We start from the raw sequence: 12,381 nt of genomic DNA on the forward strand, positions 1-12,381 counted from the left end.
ACACGAATTGATTGCCACTTATCGTATTTACCAAAACCATTACTACTAAAACTATTACGTACCAACTACTAACTTATTAATTATGACCAAATCAACCTAACAAAAAAAAAACAAATGAGAAGAAGAAAGTCTTTTTAGTGAGAAAAAGAGAGAAAAATTTCTGTTTCTGTTTCCCCATCAAAAAAAAACAAATCGAACGACAAATTGAATCACTGTGTAATTACGTAGATAAAACAAAATCAAACTGAGAAGGGTAGCCGCATGAATTTATTTAATTTTAACAACAAATGTTTCCCCAAAAACAATTGCAATCCGTGCAAACGGACACATGAGTTAATATATTTTAAAAGAAAAAGAGAACCGAATTGAAAGAAGAAAAACAACCGCAAAACTAGCAGCAGCTAAAAATGCTGATAATTACCGTGTTCCAATTCCAAAATTGGTTTAGCGAATAGATGAAAACAAAAGAAAAACACACGCAAGAACATATGCATTTGTTTCGCCATTTTCTTTATAGGATAGTATATTTTTTCTATTTTCGTTATTACTCCCCCTCCTCCTCCCCCGCCCAGAAAAACAAAATTAGTATTGGAATAATTATTTAATTTGTATGCGTTTAAGTTGTCAATATTTGCCACAGTCTACAAATGAATCTATCAGCTCCAATGTGTATGTGTTTAAAATCACACGATTTCTTCGGTCACTTTGGATCAAACATTTATCACTCATACCGGTGTGTGGCGTCCCAAGCGCCACATTTGCGGCCGAACAGTAAAAAAACAACGGTTTGGATAAATGTTCGGTCCAAAGCAAGAAAATCAATGCTATATATTTAAGAGAAAACAAAAATCAATATGAAGTAATTTATTTTTTAACAAACACAAAATAAAAAGCATCAAAATGATCGAAATCTGTCATGTTATAAAATATACGTACAAACACGAGAAAAAAAAACATTTACATTTCGAATTGTCATCAAATCTGTTAAACGTTCTCATTTGCGAAATGAAATTGAACGAATACGAATATAGATACACACTCACAGCCCATAAAAACTCACTTTGTTTTATTCCGTTGCGAACAACTCGCTGGAATAATTAATCGAATTTAGTTTACGGGTTCCGATCATCATCATAACAAATATACTGCAAATACAAATATTAGTGTTCCGTAATTAATATCAACACTCTATACTCTTCATCATCACACAGGAAAAGCGAAAGAAATAAAAAAAAACAAAACCTCATTAACAATTCTACTGCAAAATCCAATAATTTCTTTTTGATTTTCATCAAACCGAGAAACAAAAACCATTTGATTTTAACGCATTTTATTGATGATATTTCTTTTTCTTTCTTTTTAAATCTCTATTCTGTTCATCAATTTTGATTTTCAATTTTCGAGAACTCGCAACTTCGATTTTCTTGCAATTTCGTTTTCTTTCATTTTTTTTTAATTTTTTCGACAATAGAAATTACAAATTACTAATTTATTTATATACACGATGTAAAATTGGAATTTTACGCAAAAAAAAAACAACAACTAAAAATATAAAGATTTTATATTAGATGTAAAATGAAACAAATCGAATTAAAAATAAATAAAATTTACAACAACAATTATCATTTTTGAGATGGTTTTATCTTCTTATTTTAACCTGTTGCATTCAATGTGAATCCACCATGTTTATTTCAACAGTCCATGAACGGGCTATTGTTGACACTTGTTCTTACTATGACCATACCGAATTGAAAACGGGTAGGGCGACTATCATTCCATAACTTACTATACTGTATACATATCGTGCGTAATTTTTTTCAAATACTCAGACCAAATGGATGCGAGCTTGAAATTATTCCTAAGAAATAAAAAAAAAATTCAGGGATTGACGGTTAATCATCGACCAAATCGTTCATCATGAGACTCAACGAGTTTATTTTATGGTCCGAATTGACCAATTAATTATATGGATAACGATGTATTTAGACAGTCTAAGTTAGACTTGAGATCGCTCCTAGTTTGCTGCAGCCATTGATCATGGTCGAATGTTGCAATGGGGTTTGAGTATTAAATTCCAGGTGAGATCAAAAGTTGTTTTTCTCAAAGGTGCAGCACCGATGTTGTTGTACGAGGTATTAAATGCGTGCTGCGATATAGAAGAATGGTAATAATATGGATATCTTTTCGATTGACAATAGCGATGTCATGGATTTAGATTTATATTGGGATGTCGATACCCACCCACAAATTAATACCTATTAGCATGAACATAACGCCATGGGATACATCAGAAGCGGTTCGATTGAATTGAATACGTTCAGATTGTTGTACTTAGAAATCTATGAAATGAACTGATTTCATCGGTGAAAAAGTTGATACATGAAATACGGGATTCTTTTCGAAATCGAACTAAAAGTTAGCGAATACAAGTTGCTTCCTTATCTAAATTTGAAATCATGGTCGGATAATTACAATGTTTCCAAAGATTTAATTTTATTTTCAGCTGTAACAATTGCTCCGAACAAAAACTGTACAATATCATTTGTATGACGATTGAAGTCCATATCAACACATTCTCTGCAAGCGATTCGCTCTTTCCTCTCATGATGGATTCGTGTTCTCTTTTGTTATGCTATTTGCTAAAATGTAACCAGACGATCTCAGTTGTAGTTTCGAATTTCTGGAGAATGTGTAGCTGATTTGTCCTTCAATCCGAATCCAATCCAATCTTTTTAGATCATTTCGTACGAAGTCAAGCAGCGATGGTTCTCGAATTAAAATCCTATGGTTTTCAGCTACGTAAATGCCAGCGCTCACACCTCCCCTATTGAAAAAAGAACATATGTTTTCCATTTTACTTTGCGCATTTTTGGTATAAGAATTTGAATGAAATATACTTGGTCGTATGATGTGTGGTCATTGTAAAAGCGCTGTGGTGTCTGGTATTTTCAATATCAGAATAGATTTGTGAACAAAGTTGCACATGATTTTTATCCGACTGAATATCCACAGATTTGGGTAAAAATTCCAATTCACCAGTCTTAATGACAATTTTCTGTCGCAGCTTCTTTTCCTCTGTCCAATAATTCTGGGAACATATTCTTCCGATGAGATGAACTCGCTGCCCAGCTTCACATCTCATCGTTGTGCCTGTTCCAACCATATGATAAAAACTATTGAAAGTTGATGGGATTATTGAATTACCAACAAAATTTAAAAAAGACAACATCTAGACTGGTACATACTATTTGTTGTCCAGCTCTTTGGTTTGAAGAATCAGCATCTTGTAACCGGATGGTAAAGTGAATAGATGCTTGTGAATTTTGCCAATCAATTCTACGGTATTGACTGAAATGGAAGAGTTTTTTTTAAATGAACTTTTTCACATTCAAAAGCATTGTAAATATTTTAAAAAATACCCAAAAAAAGAATCATTTTTGGAAGGTATAACTTAGAAATGTATACGGTATGACAGAGTTACCTTGTTGCGGCTTTGATGAATTTTCGCTCGAAATGAACAGTCGAACTGAGTTTCGTCTGCATTCAGCAGGAAGTAAGAGGGAATTTGACCTGAACACTATTCGAAACATTTTATACGATTTTTCTTCATAAAAGAATTCGAAATGAAAAAACTAAATAGAAACACTCAGTTCGGTGTGTTTACATTTTGAACTGAAAACATAACCTAGATACACGAGAAATGTCAAAAGTCAAAAGTCAGGTACTTTTCTATGAGAGGGAGACACTGATACGAAACCCTAATGGTTTTTAACAAGTACCATCCTTCAGAAGACAGTTGTCTAAATTGGAGCCAAATCCGACCATTAGTTCATGAGTTATAGCACTTTGAAGTAACCAACCTCCAAACATTTGTGTAAACATGGAAAAAAGTGAATTTCGTGTGTTGATTAAACACTATTTTTTGCGTGGAAAAACCATCGCTCAGACCGAAGTGGCGCTTAAAAAGTATTATCCGGACTCCGCACCATCTCATAAAATGGTCCACAAGTGGTTTACTGAATTTAAGTGTGGTCGCACAAGCACCGAAGACGCAGCTCGCTCAGGTCGTCCAAATGAGGTTACTACCCCAGAAATGATAGACAAAATACATGATCTGGTGTTAAATCATCCGGAAATTAAAGTGCGTGAGATAGTTGAGACTGTAAACGTCTCATATGAGCGGGTGCTTAACATATTGCATGAACATCTGCATATGGATAAGCTATGCGGAAGATGGGTGCCGCGTTCGAAAGAAGAGGAAGTATGAAGAAGTCGAGTTAGAAACAGATAGCTATTTTGGGACATTGGACAAATCGTTGGGCTCGCTGTATCGAGCTAAAAGGAGCCTATGTTGAGAAATAAAATGAAATTTTGCGAAAAAAACGTATTTTCATTCAAAAAGTACCCGACTTTTCAATCCACCTAGTACAAGTCGTCTAATTTTATTTTCATCAAAGCAGTTTTGGTCATCGCAAGAAACGCAGCGAACATTGAAATCGAACGAATTGTTTGGTTTTGTTGGAAAAATAGTTGCAATTTTGGTTTCTTAACTGTTTGCTCAATTGGTGGATACCATTTTAAGTGCTCTAGTTTTGGGAATTTATGGGTGAGCCATTCATCATCAACGTCGGTGCCACGAATTTTTAATTTTTTACGTTCGAACAAAGTCCAATCAAACTTTCCAGCAGTGATCCTTTCAGTTTACAATTAAACAAGTCAACATATTCTATTTTTTTTAGTAGTTCCTTCGGCATCATGAATGCTTCCAAGTCAGGCAAACATTTTCGGACAGTTCGTGCTTATGAAAATGGCCAGCCACTCGTTGCATTCGCGTACACGTTTGTACAAGGGAATTTAGATCTTCGATCGATAGATAATCAAACAACTTTTCGAAGCAATCGACGTTCAGCTTGAAGATTTGTGGTGATGACTCAATGGGCGCAGTTTGTCGGTATTCATTTGCTCCGTTTGCCTGTTCGCCACCGATGTTTTGTTGATCCATTTTGATGTGGTGTGGTCCTCAGTTGTAGACAAATTGAGCGACGTAATCGACAATAGTGGATCCTTACCAAAGTTTCGCCTCAAGAAATTGTGAAAAACTGACTCAGCGGCTTGAAATGACGTCGTATAGTTCTGTGTTGGTGATCGTTGCACGAATACGGGACGAAATCGTTTGTGTGGCTGTGTAATTGTGTGATGTGTGATTGTGTTGTTGTTTCACAACAGAGCGTATGTATAATGGTTGCAAACCAAATGCCCAACTAAACAACGACCGGTTAACGGTGATTTTGACAGATAGTTTGGCGTTCAACGAATCGGTTGAAATTGAGACAACCTTTATGAAGCATTAAGCCGCATCGTCAAACTGTCAAATAAGGAAAAAGTAATGCTTGTTTCATACGACCACCCTTTGCATAAATCAATGCGAACCACATTTACATATACAATTTTTATTTCTAGAAATAGTGATTCCAATGAATCAAACACAACGACATTTGCCGCACATTTATAGAGATTTATTCTGAAGATTTTATTTTCAATACAAATACAGTTGATTGTTGTCATAAAATGTTTATGCTTAATCGGCGTTTGCAATTGCCTTTCTATGTGAGGGTGTCCTCAAATTGTGTTAAATCATATGTATAGACTCTTGAGATCAAACAATCGCCAGGCTGAAAATGGAGAAAAAAAATTATTAGACACACCAAATATCGGAAACCAAAAGAAAATTGAGTGAAACTTTTGGGCGGGAAGCTTAAACTTCAATGTGCTCACAAGTGAATGAAGCATACACCACCGAAAAATAAGTAAAAAAAATGAATCAAATTGCGACCTACGTCTGGTGTAATTCCGACGAGTGCATCAGAATGGCCGTAGAATTCTTCCTTGAGTGAAATGACGATTGTTTGTAGATTGGTGGTCTTTTCGACAATGTACGAAGCAACTTTTCCGATATTGGTGTTGTCCAAGGCGGCATCGATTTCGTCAAGCACAAAAAATGGTGCCGGTTGATAGCTGTGAATGGCGAATAGCAGTGCCAAAGCGGCAATTGTTTTTTCACCACCACTCAAATTGGACATCGGTTGGAAACGTTTTCCTGGCGCAACGCAATTGTAGTTGATACCTTCAAGGTATGGTTCTTCTGGATTGTCAGGTCCTAAATATGCTTGAGCAGCTTCGTTACGAGCCAGTGATTTGTAGATGCCATCGATTTCTTCGGTGATGTGATCGCAACACGCTTTGAATTTCTCATAACGCTGATTCTTCACCTTTTCGAATGCGGCCTTCGCTTTTTTCGCCTTACGACGGGCATTCTCGAACTCTTCATTGGTCGCAACAATCTTCTCGGACACACTCTCCAACTTTTGCATCGCTTTTAAATTTGGCGTTTGAATACGCTCCAATGTGTCTTGCTTCGATTGTAACTCCTTCTGTAGCGTGTCATTCATCTTTTTTATCGCTTCATTACTGTTCAATTCCAGTACATTTCGGGGCAATTTTTTGTAGTCAATTTGGAGCCTGGAACAAAAGTTGAAGAGAAATTGAATGAGAATTTGCTCAAAGGGTTCTTTGAGAAGAGGTTGCTTGATTTTAATTTTGTCACTTACAAACTCTCACGAGCCAAAGCGGCTTGATTTCCAACAACCATCGAATCACTCTGATCATCACCACCTTGATCAATGTCATTCAAGTTGCCATTTATCATTGGAATCATTATATCGTCCATCTATTGGAAGAAAATAATCAATTAATATTGTTCAAGCATCTTATCAAATAGTTTCATACTAATCGTTAGAAAATAAATTATGGCCAATCAAATCTCCTAGATCAAATGGTGACCAATTCGGAAAAAAAAACACAAGGTGTAAAAAACCATTGCAAAAATTACCTTGCTCTGAATCAAAATGTTGTGACGTTCATTCTTCTTTGTCTCCACTTTAGTGTCGATCGATGAAATCTGATAGTTGATGTTGTGAATTTCTTTGGCTAATGTGGCGACATCATGGCGTGCCTTGTTCACTTCTTTCTCCAAATTGTCGACTTCCTTCTTCTTTTCATTCTTTTCGGTCTTGTGTAGTTCGATCTGAGCCTTATCGGCATCGATGGCCGCACGTTGTTTCTCTTCATTTTGTTTGCATTTCTCGAATGCATCTTCTTCGTCCGAAATTACACGCTCCCATCGTTGAACGTTAACTGCAATGTTTTAGCATTGGTCATGTTTCAGCTGTTCAAATATTCATTGTGACCAATTTTATGTGAATGTACCTTGAGTATCTTTTGTTCGTTCAAAATCCAATGTAGATGTGATGCCATCAATTTGCTGATCGAACTTAGCCTGCTTCTTTGCACGATCCTGTTGTTGCACTAATTCACGCTCTTCGAACTGTCGAATGTTGGCCACACCGATTTTCTTACAGAAATCCGCGTACACTCTATCTTCGACTGTGTTCATTTTCTGCTTGATTTCTTCAATGGTTTGGTTCCGCTGCGCCATACGTCGTTCAATGGTCCCGATCAACGGCTGCGCATAACAAACCAAATTTATTATTATTCAAAATTCATTGTTCGGATAAGCCGAAATACTCACGCTAATGGCATTCAATTCATTTTCCAAATCTTTCAGATTCTTTTCATAATTTTGAATGGCTTTCTTTGATGATTCCAAATCTTTTTGGCTGTACTTCAAACGGTTTTCCAATCCTTTGATCTGACTTTCAACTGTAGCCAATTCACTTCCTTTGCGAGATTTCTTTACCAATTCTTTCAAATCTTCGGCCAATTTCTCTTTCTGTGATTTCAACTGAGCCATGTGCTTTTCATCCCATCGCTTGGCTTTGCGCGCCAAATCATGGCTACCACCGGAGATGATACCCGATTTTTGATAGAATGTTCCGTCCAAGGCGAGAGCCTGTTCGAGAAGGGAAATAAATTTATTATTTTTGAAGCCTTGACGACGACGTTGTCTTTTGATTGAAATATCAACAATTTCATAATATCATGAACAAAATAGTGACTGTTTGTGAAGAACACTAAAAGCGCCAAAAAAATCAACTTACATCATAACGACTGCGATCAATTTCATAGGCCACTTTCATGGCATCTTCCGGCGTTTCGCAGACCAATGCATTGTTTGTAGCGAATAGGACGGCCTTTTCGATTTCGGGCGGATCGAATTTCAGAACATCGTACACCAGTTTCACTTGTTTTGGCTCTTTAATGTCACGCAAACGTTGTTTCAACGGTTTTGCTTGTAAGTAATCAAGCGGTAAGAATGTTTCGACTTCCAATCGCTGTTCCTTCAAGATCTGTAATCACAGAAGGGTTTGAAATTACAAATGTGATAAGAGATTGAAATAAATGAGAGAAAAATCCAAATATCGACGCATTGCTTTAGTCTCCGACAAAATGAACCTACTTGAATGCATCGTCGAGCGGTTTTCTCCGTGTCAACGATGATGGCTTCCATGTATTTGCCCAACACTTTTGTAACGGCCACATTGTACCGCTTGTGCGTTGGCTGACACATGTTAATCATTCGATCATACTGCGGAAAGAGAGGATAATATGATTAAAACACGAAAATTTCAACAGTTTCAAAGTAGTTTGAATTATCTTTTCCATATATGGATCCATGCTATAGCAAAAACACAATCAACTCAATTCTAATTATTCATTCAATTTCTATTGAATCAAAATTCGAAATAACAATGATTTTTTCTAGTACATACCACGCCGGGAACCTCTCGTTTGAAGAGTTCGACAACCTCTTGTTTCTTTTTGCGACGAGCGTCTTCGTGTTTGTCACCTTTTGCATCACCCAATTGATCTCGCACCATATCCAATTCTTTCTGTAGTTCGGCAATGCGTTCCTTCGATGAGCCGACATCGTTCTTCAGTTCATCTTTGATACGATTTTGATCTTGTAGTGCCTGTTCGCTTGATCGAATATGGTCAAATAGTTTTTCCATTCGCTTCTGCACTTCTTCTTTTTCCAAGCGGCACTTTTCCAATTGACCTTCGATTTGTTCCTTCTTATTCGTTTCATTGTCAAGCAAATCTTGGTCGGATTTCTGCTCACGATTTATCGATTCCAAATCGCTCACAAATTTTGCAGCCGTTGCTTCGGCTTTTTGCTTCAATCGATCATATTCTTCGACGTGAACCTGTTCTGACACAACGCTCGTGCCACGACGCTGCGATTCATTGGCAATCTCTTGTTCGAAATCACGTTTTGCATTCTGCACCTCTATCAATTGTTGCTCTAGCTTTTGAATGTCACCCTGATGCGCCTCATCGGCCTTCTTGGCTTGCTCCAGATTTTTCTGGGCCGTCGTCAACTTTTTCTGTGAATGTGCCACCTTTTCTTTAGCTTTGATGAACATCGGATGCTTTTTACTCATTTCAGCTTCCTAAAATGGGAACGGCGACTTTTGAATTATGTGGAAATTTGGAGTTTGTTTACTGTATCAAGTGCAAACTTGGCTAAAATTTTGATGAACGGATCCATTTTTGCATGAATAAAATATCGAACGTGACTTACAACAACACGAATTTTCTGCTCCAGCTCGGCCAATGCACGTGAAGCTTTGCCAGCTTCCTTTTTCTTTTCTTTGAGCACCTCATCGGCTTGTTCCTTGTTCTTTTCAACGCCAACCAATTCTTCTTGCTTCTCTTTGATTTCGTTCATCAATCGTTGAATATCTTTCTCGATATAATACAATCGAAACAATTGACACTGGATTTGCTTTTCGGCCTGCGAATCAAAACATAAACAAAATCGATTGTTTATTACCAAGTGACTAAATAAACTTTGGTTATATTGTTTCAACTAAACCAACTGGATTGCCACTGTTGCTAACTGTAATATCGCAGAATGTACGAAACAAACAACGAACATGACTGTAATTCTATGAAGAAAAAAAAATACTCACAACTTCTTCTTTAAGACGTGCATATCGATCAGCTTCTTGTTTTTCAGCCTTAGCTTCTTTACGTTCGGCGGCAACACCACGCTTTTTCTGGTATGTATACTGTGTCTCTTCTTCTGCTTGTTGCATCTCATATTTCAATCGATTGTATTCATCTTTGAGCAATCCAGATCCGCTTATCTCTTCAAACAGTGCCGTTCGTTCTTTGGCATTTTTCATGGCAATGCTTTCGACAGCGCCTTGAAACACAAGGAAATTCTTTGCCTTCACATTGATGCCCAATTTTTCCAACTCTTCCAAATATGTGGCACTTTGCACACCCTGCATATGAATTACATTTTGAGATTTTGAAATAATGTTATGAAATTCACGCGATGTTTTTCTTCTGTGTACTAATCAAAGCAACACATTGTTTACCTTGCCATTAATTTTGTAATCGGCAGATGAACCGATAACCGATCGCTGAAAATCGATTTTTGTACCGTCGGGCAATTCAAATTTGGCCGTAACAAAGCACCGATTGGAAACGGGTCGTCCAATTGCAGCACCATGAATCAATTCACTAAGCCGCTTCACTCGCAAACAGTTGGTCTTTTCTCCCATCACAAAACTGATGGCATCCATGAAATTCGATTTGCCTGTCAGAACAATTGTTACATCAAATTAATTTACATTCGCAGAAAAAAAAACGAAAACACACAAAATCAAATGAAATTCTAAAAACTAAAATTCAAACGAACCGGATCCATTTGGTCCGATGACTGCTGTAAATCGTTTTAATGGGCCAATCGAAACAAAACCCTTGTACGATTTAAAATTTTCCACATCAATATACTTTAGGAATGCACTCATTTTTGCCTAAACTCTCATAATACAAACAAAAAATCCGAATTTCGATTCGAACAATAGAAAAATGCAAACAGTAAAAATGAAATGAAGTGACGGCAAATGTTTGTTTTTATTTTCTCATTCAAAGTGATTTCAGTTCAAACAACATCGCTTGCACAACATATTTGACGCTACTTCTGCTCGGAACAAAAAAACAATATAAACTAAAATTCGCTGCGTCTTTTTCCCTCTAACAAACTGATGGTTGCTTGTGTGAATTCGCCTCGCCGCACCAGCTCGTGTGTAAATGCACGCACGCACGAAATAACAAATTTAGTGGCGAAATGAGATGGCGCTACTGATCAATGAATCATTTCACTTTGACATTTTGTAAACGTATAACAAAGGCAATTTCACATCAGTCATAAACATTCGCAGTATTTCACAAACAACATCAAAACTATTTTGCGATTAAAACTTTGTTTAGTGAAAAACAATTGAGATGTCTGACGAATACGAGCATGTTGCTCGCAGTAAGCTAAAGCTTAAGACCGACTCGAAAAAAATCAACAAAAAGAAAAAGAAGAAGGATAAAAAGGAACGCGAAAAATTGGAACGAGAACTCGAAGAGAGACAACACTTACCACAAGCACCTGTACGACAAATGACCAAGGCTGAACTCTCGTTCAAGAAAATGCAAGAGAAAATGGTAGGGATTTGTGTAAGGGGTGAAGCGAATTGTGTTTAAATTGATCCTATGAACTTGTTAAATGTCTTTTTTGCTATTACGTTCACACAATTTTGTATGAAAATGATTTGGAGATGATATAGAGTCGAGTCTTAGATACGCTACCTAGATCTGGTCTCAGACTAAGACTCTTAGTCCATCTAAATTTTACCATAAAACGAATCATTCTCTTGTTTCGATTAACGATTTGTATTCATTAAACTCATGTCAATGTTGTTGTTTTTTTTTCAGCAAGAGAAACGAATCATGGAGAAGGCAACGCTAACACACAAACAACGGGTCGAGAAATTCAACGAACATTTGGACAACCTCACAGAACATTTCGATATACCGAAAGTCTCATGGACAAAATAGATCGTCGACTGTTTTATATACAAATTATGTTTGCGTTTAAGTATCAGGATTCTGCCTCGTAATTTAAGAATGTATCAAAATCAATCATTTTTGAGTTGTGTATCTAAAACCAAATAGGTCTCCTTCTCGTTTGAGAGTCAATCTGTGTGAAATTTTTTTTGGATTCAACGAGGCCAGTAGGCACTCTTATCTTATCTTGTCAATAAATAAAGGGAAAAAAAGAGAAAAAAAATATTGTGTTGGTTTATCAGATGTTGCGTGAACTTGAATTCTCTTTGAAAATTTTTATTGTTCAATGTATTTGAAACTATTGAGGCAATTTTTCTGTTCAACTCAATGAATTTTAAGTGTGTTTTGAGCAATCAACTTCAATCCCACACGAATTTTCACACATTCGACTCATTCATTCATAAATAACTGCAGATTTTACCTATAAATAAGTGAAGAAATAAAAAATAAAGAAATTCAAAGTACAGAAATAGAAACAAAATCGGAGAATCATCTATATTTTATTGAAAATTA

The 12,381-nt window shown here is 36.5% G+C and overlaps 3 protein-coding genes across 3 annotated transcripts; 1 reads left to right on the forward strand and 2 right to left on the reverse strand.

The window, feature by feature from the left end:
• Positions 1-2,468: 2,468 nt before the first annotated feature.
• Positions 2,469-3,672, reverse strand: LOC129575334 (uncharacterized). The gene is made up of 4 exons (XM_055458742.1): positions 3,482-3,672; positions 3,246-3,348; positions 2,898-3,173; positions 2,469-2,824 (listed from the first exon to the last, which is right to left on the reverse strand). The coding sequence occupies exons 1-4, from the start codon at positions 3,588-3,590 to the stop codon at positions 2,602-2,604; spliced, it is 711 nt and encodes a 236-aa protein (XP_055314717.1). The 5' UTR covers positions 3,591-3,672; the 3' UTR covers positions 2,469-2,601.
• Positions 3,673-5,494: 1,822 nt separating this feature from the next.
• Positions 5,495-11,054, reverse strand: LOC129575332 (structural maintenance of chromosomes protein 1A). The gene is made up of 13 exons (XM_055458738.1): positions 10,670-11,054; positions 10,347-10,567; positions 9,933-10,250; positions 9,542-9,754; positions 8,730-9,410; positions 8,417-8,545; positions 8,058-8,306; positions 7,589-7,909; positions 7,267-7,522; positions 6,890-7,194; positions 6,609-6,727; positions 5,838-6,519; positions 5,495-5,672 (listed from the first exon to the last, which is right to left on the reverse strand). The coding sequence occupies exons 1-13, from the start codon at positions 10,779-10,781 to the stop codon at positions 5,604-5,606; spliced, it is 3,675 nt and encodes a 1,224-aa protein (XP_055314713.1). The 5' UTR covers positions 10,782-11,054; the 3' UTR covers positions 5,495-5,603.
• Positions 11,055-11,259: 205 nt separating this feature from the next.
• Positions 11,260-12,299, forward strand: LOC129575335 (protein FAM32A-like). The gene is made up of 2 exons (XM_055458743.1): positions 11,260-11,466; positions 11,737-12,299. Exons 1-2 carry the CDS (start codon positions 11,260-11,262, stop codon positions 11,857-11,859), a joined length of 330 nt encoding a protein of 109 aa, XP_055314718.1. The 3' UTR covers positions 11,860-12,299.
• The last annotated feature ends 82 nt before the right edge of the window (positions 12,300-12,381 follow it).

The sequence above is a fragment of the Sitodiplosis mosellana genome, unplaced genomic scaffold, assembly GCF_009176505.1.
Source record: "Sitodiplosis mosellana isolate CC-2019 unplaced genomic scaffold, AAFC_SMos_1.0 Smas_scaffold_6166, whole genome shotgun sequence".
Classification (NCBI taxonomy): Eukaryota; Metazoa; Arthropoda; class Insecta; order Diptera; family Cecidomyiidae; genus Sitodiplosis; species Sitodiplosis mosellana.

Coding starts and splice junctions, on each gene's coding strand:
- LOC129575334 (XM_055458742.1), bottom strand. CDS start 3,590: ATGTTTCGAATAGTGTTCAGGTCAAATTCCCTCTTACTTCCTGCTGAA. Junction 3,349..3,481: donor TTCATCAAAGCCGCAACAAG/GTAACTCTGTCA, acceptor CTTCCATTTCAG/TCAATACCGTAGAATTGATT. Junction 3,174..3,245: donor AAAGAGCTGGACAACAAATA/GTATGTACCAGT, acceptor AACTTTCAATAG/TTTTTATCATATGGTTGGAA.
- LOC129575332 (XM_055458738.1), bottom strand. CDS start 10,781: ATGAGTGCATTCCTAAAGTATATTGATGTGGAAAATTTTAAATCGTAC. Junction 7,523..7,588: donor ATGAATTGAATGCCATTAGC/GTGAGTATTTCG, acceptor TGTTATGCGCAG/CCGTTGATCGGGACCATTGA. Junction 6,520..6,608: donor GCTTTGGCTCGTGAGAGTTT/GTAAGTGACAAA, acceptor CTTTTGTTCCAG/GCTCCAAATTGACTACAAAA.
- LOC129575335 (XM_055458743.1), top strand. CDS start 11,260: ATGTCTGACGAATACGAGCATGTTGCTCGCAGTAAGCTAAAGCTTAAG. Junction 11,467..11,736: donor AGAAAATGCAAGAGAAAATG/GTAGGGATTTGT, acceptor TTTTTTTTTCAG/CAAGAGAAACGAATCATGGA.